The sequence below is a fragment of the Camelina sativa genome, chromosome 15, assembly GCF_000633955.1.
Source record: "Camelina sativa cultivar DH55 chromosome 15, Cs, whole genome shotgun sequence".
NCBI classification, from domain to species: domain Eukaryota; kingdom Viridiplantae; phylum Streptophyta; class Magnoliopsida; order Brassicales; family Brassicaceae; genus Camelina; species Camelina sativa.
In genome coordinates this window covers 8,506,862-8,511,431 of record NC_025699.1, presented here as the reverse complement: position 1 = coordinate 8,511,431, position 4,570 = coordinate 8,506,862, and the positions used below count along the sequence as shown (strand labels likewise).

Genomic DNA, 4,570 nt, shown 5'->3' with positions numbered 1-4,570 from the left:
TGAATACTACTCTAATTGATTTCAAATTTTCAACTCCAACGCAACCATCGTTAACATGTGATCTACATTATTAAAAAAAAAAACTATACCAATAATGTTGAGCTCATATTTTTTTTATGATTTAATTTCGTCAAAATCTGGTTATACTATTTTGCAACAAATCTACTAAAATGATCTCAGTTTTGTGTATATAATAAGAGAGAATTGAATAACATAACACTGATTTTTATTATTATTAGTAACCTTTATAGTTCTCTCTCAGTTTATTGAAGAAAACGACGCAAAACTAATCTTACCCACATCGGATAATTACAGCCGCTGATAAAGCAGCCGATTCTGTTTTTTCCCCCAAAAAATTATCGGTATGATATATGAGTACATGGTTCACCGACAATCTAAACCGATAAATGGTTTGATCAAACCAGTATATGGGACTTTCCAATCCTAAAACCTTTTTTTGTTGCGGTTCACTGTGAACTCTTCTTTTCATTCTCCAAACCGGAAACCGGTTTTAGTAAACTACGAGGATATCTGTGTGCTAAAGCCGGTCCGGTATAACCTCCATCCGGTTCACTTGCCGATGGATTTCCCGCATATTGAACCGAAACAAACCCACCGTTGGCTTTTCCGGCGTCTACTAAGTGAGGCTTCCCGGCTGATCTCGGTGACAATCCTGAAAATTTCCAACAAAACATAAGGAAACCAAAATTGATAAATCCCAAAACGCAAACGCAATCGCGAAAATCGAATTATACCTTGGAAAACGAGTACGAAGAAGAAAATAGCGGTGAAAAGAGTGGCCAATACATTGCCGAGAGAAGAAGCCGCAGACGCAGCTTTAGCCGCTCTCGATTTCTTCAACGCTCTCATACGTTCGATCCTAGCGCGTTTCAGCATCGCCAATTCAGCGATCTCTCTGATAAGTTTCTGATCCGCTGCGTCAAGAGACGGTCCACGCGGCGGTCGCGGGGGCTTCGACGCGGATTTCTTGCGTTTCTCCTTGCGATCACTTCTCCCCCATCCCGGTTTACTAATCCCACATTGAACCGGACTTGCATCACTCTCTAACGAACCGATGACAGATTCTTCTCCGGTGTTAACCGGTTTGTTATCCGGAGACATGGGCTTCTCCGGTGCTTTTGTATAAACATTGTCGCAATCTACCATCCCTTTCTCGAGATCAACATCGAATTCGAGACTCATTCCCATTATCTCAACCAGATTAAGACAAGACTCCAAAACAAACCAAAGTATCTCACTTTAGATCAGACTGGAAGCTGAAGAAACAAAACCCTTAACCACTTCTCATCACCTAAGAGACGATCTTGGATGACATGAATCTGTAATCAAGATCTGTTCCCAACAGAGACGAAAGAACACACACAATATATACGCAAAAAGTGGTGTCTATATATGTGAGTTTACTTTAACTTTATGTGACGGCTTTTAATAGGCAAAGCAATGTATTACAGCTAACGCCTCCTCGTCTCCAGAGATAATGCAATCTCACAACAATAATACTAATAATCTGCAAAAAAAAACAAAAAAGATTTTTCAATAATCGATAAAAAAAAAAGATTAAAGACATAACTTTAATGGGTTAATCATATAAAGTGTAGTAGAAATATGGATAATTACCGAATCAAAAATCACGTGGTTGGGAATAAGAAAAAAGTAGAGAATGGGATTAAGATGATTTAATAGAGGAGAGTTTTGAAGTTTGGTTGGATGATGTTTCAATTCAGATACTGTCAAAAAGAGTAGGTAATTTTATAGTAATGCATTGATTCGATATATATATATATATATATATATATATTTTTCTATATAAAGAAATAAATAATTTATTGCTTAATCTCGGGCATGAAGCAAGGAACACAGCTGTGTTCTTCCTTTTTTCCAATGCCGTGACTTAGGGGGAAAAACATATTAAAAACTTTAAAAATAATAATGAATATTCTTAACGAATCGAATTCGAAAACCCAGAAATTAAAAATCTCAAAATGCTGAGTGATGATTGATGAGTATTCAAAGATTGATTTCAGAACAGAGTCAGATTAGAAACTCTGAACGAAATGAAATGGGTGTGAATAAAATAGGAAATATATTTGAACTTTTTAAGGCTTACCTTGAAACGAAAGCGAAGGGGAGACCCAGATCCGAGACTGAAGAGATGAGCAGAGAGACCGAGGAGAAAATGGCGGATTAATTTCTCCCACTTCAGACCGTTTCCAACTAAATCAAGAAGACAAATGTATACACACACACATTCGTCGAAGTTTCCAACTCTTTTCTTTTTATTCAGGAGAGATCGCGAAATATATATAGATAGGATTATTAATCTGAAATATTCTCTGGATTTTGAAAACGAATTAAATTAAATAAAATAAATTAATTAAAAAAAAAAGACAGAAGATTTGAATTCGAAACAGATATAGGAACTGTAATGTGTGTTCGGACATGTGTTGTTGTTCTAAATATACTAGCTGAGATAATACGCATGTGAGCTTCTTTTTGCTCCAGCAGCGAAGCTTCAACGTCACCGACGCATTGACATGGCCCACCAAATATTCTTTTATTCCAACTTTGATCCCCATTATTTTATTTTCTTTTACGTTTTGCACCCGTTTATTATTATTATTATATTCGTTCCCCTTCGAGGCTCGTTCTATAAAATATTTCGTTCATAAGATATTTATTTTTTGGTTTTTTTCATGAATATAAAACTAAATCTTTGTTAACTTATGTAGAAAATTATAAGAAAACAAAATAATCAAAGACTAGTCGAGAACAGATTTGAAATAGACGAAGACAAATACAAAGACGACATATATTGTCATAATTTGTAAGAAAAAAATTTGGACCCATTTTGATCGCTATAAATCTATCTGGCCCAGTTTACAAATATGTGAAAATGACGACTTCAACACAACAGGAGCGGTTCCCTCAACTGCCTCCTCCCACTTATATATTTCAATTTAAGTCCCTTAACTATTTAAAATTTTCGATTTAACCCCTATAAGATATCTGAGTACGAAGAACCACCCCCACCTAACAAAGTTGGTCAACATCTTTTCTCTTCTTTTTTTTGTTGTCTTTTCGCAGTCAAATTCAGCAACAACCTTTGTTTTGTCACACCTTTTAAATTTTTTTATAAATTCGTTCTAAATCCATATATCATTAGTTCACAAATTAGTACATGTTTTATTAGAGGATGTGAATGTGATACATTTTTTTATTTATTCTTGCGCAATTCCATTCCATTATATTCTCAGTAACAGTTTGAAGTTTCCCGATGAAATCAATAATCATAGAGAAATCATAAGGCATGGAGGTGTCTGATTGGTAGGGAGCTCTACACATCCCACTTACAGACAACATTAATTTCAATCGGTCCATTTCCTAAACAATACCGTGGCCCCATGAATCTGACTTGTTACACAAACGCACCCTTACCGTCTATTAACACGTTTATTATCCTTTCATTGTGATATATTTATCTCTCCTGCCGTCAACAATTCACACCAGTCATTTATATATATTTTTTTTTCTTTATACTTTACGGTTACCCATCATGAACCTTTTTGAAAACTAAATAAGTTTAAACAATTAGTACATATTGAGTTTGTGCCCAAATAAATCTTGAATCTTGAAACGTTTTCTCCTATTCCTATACAAGGAGAAACTATGTAAAAAGAGAGAGAGACACGTGGTGGTGATCTTTTGGTGACGAAGACCAGACCAGTCAGCCGTCAGGTTCTGTCTGCCACATAGCTAGTTGATTTCGGCGACTCCTAATAAGATTTAGGGCCCGTGCGTGGTCAATGAATATTAATCTCTTGGGCCGAAAAGCCTGTTTTCTACGTAAAGTTAGTAAAAAATATTCAACCAGCCTACTAACTTTGTACTTGGGTGGACAAGTACAACCACTAAATTTTATGTCTTGGTCTCAAAGTATCTATGATGTTTCTTTACTCTTTTGAACCATTCTTCAATCCGTGCATGTTATTTATCACTCGAGCTATCAGCTATGCCTATACTCTTTTCTCTTTTTGTGTTGTCCCAGTTTTATTAGACGTCTTCAAAATATTTTATAGTAAAAATGGAAGGAACCCATGAGTGGGAATAAACAAGGTACATATGATTAGTACAAAATGCTATTACATAAGAAAAGTAAATGGTGCATGGTACAATCTATTTGCCAATGCATATGATTTCTAATTATGGAAAGTGAAACTACATCGTCTCTCTTCAATATCAAAAGAAGAGTGATTTACACTGTATACAAGATGTATATGTGACGACAAAACGTCGATCACCTTATTGTTGTTGTATGTTCCTATATCATGTAAAAATAAGCAATAAGAATGATTTAGGGTGAGTCACCGTTACTATCGCCACCGTATCCGCTTCCATACCCTTCACCATATCCACTTCCATAGCCCGATCCATTTCCACGGCTACCACCACCTCCTCCTCCTCCACCGCCACCTCCACCACCGCCGCCACCTCCTCTGCCACCAGCGCCACTTCCATATCCCGAGCCGCTTCCATAACCTGACCCATATCC

The 4,570-nt window shown here is 36.3% G+C and overlaps 2 protein-coding genes across 3 annotated transcripts in view; both read right to left on the bottom strand.

The window, feature by feature from the left end:
• Positions 205-2,457, bottom strand: LOC104746053. Of its 2 annotated transcripts, none has more exons than XM_010467437.1 (3): positions 2,129-2,457; positions 756-1,528; positions 205-673 (listed from the first exon to the last, which is right to left on the bottom strand). In XM_010467437.1, the coding sequence occupies exons 2-3, from the start codon at positions 1,207-1,209 to the stop codon at positions 468-470; spliced, it is 660 nt and encodes a 219-aa protein (XP_010465739.1). In that variant the 5' UTR covers positions 1,210-1,528; positions 2,129-2,457; the 3' UTR covers positions 205-467. The 2 variants fall into 2 exon arrangements, with proteins under 2 accessions (XP_010465739.1, XP_010465740.1); XM_010467438.1 differs by lacking the exon at positions 2,129-2,457 and adding an exon at positions 1,639-2,077.
• The window catches only part of LOC104746052 (glycine-rich cell wall structural protein 2-like), a gene marked incomplete in the record, with an annotated part of 1,459 nt that continues 1,005 nt past the window's right edge, over positions 4,117-4,570 (bottom strand). The window contains 1 exon segment of the mRNA XM_010467436.2: positions 4,117-4,504. Coding sequence (XP_010465738.2) covers positions 4,373-4,504 — 132 coding nt within the window.

Excerpts from the sequence above, each read along its gene's own strand:
- LOC104746053 (XM_010467437.1), bottom strand. The coding sequence starts at position 1,209 with ATGGGAATGAGTCTCGAATTCGATGTTGATCTCGAGAAAGGGATGGTA. Across the intron at positions 674-755 it reads CTTCGTACTCGTTTTCCAAG|GATTGTCACCGAGATCAGCC; the intron begins GTATAATTCGAT and ends GGAAATTTTCAG.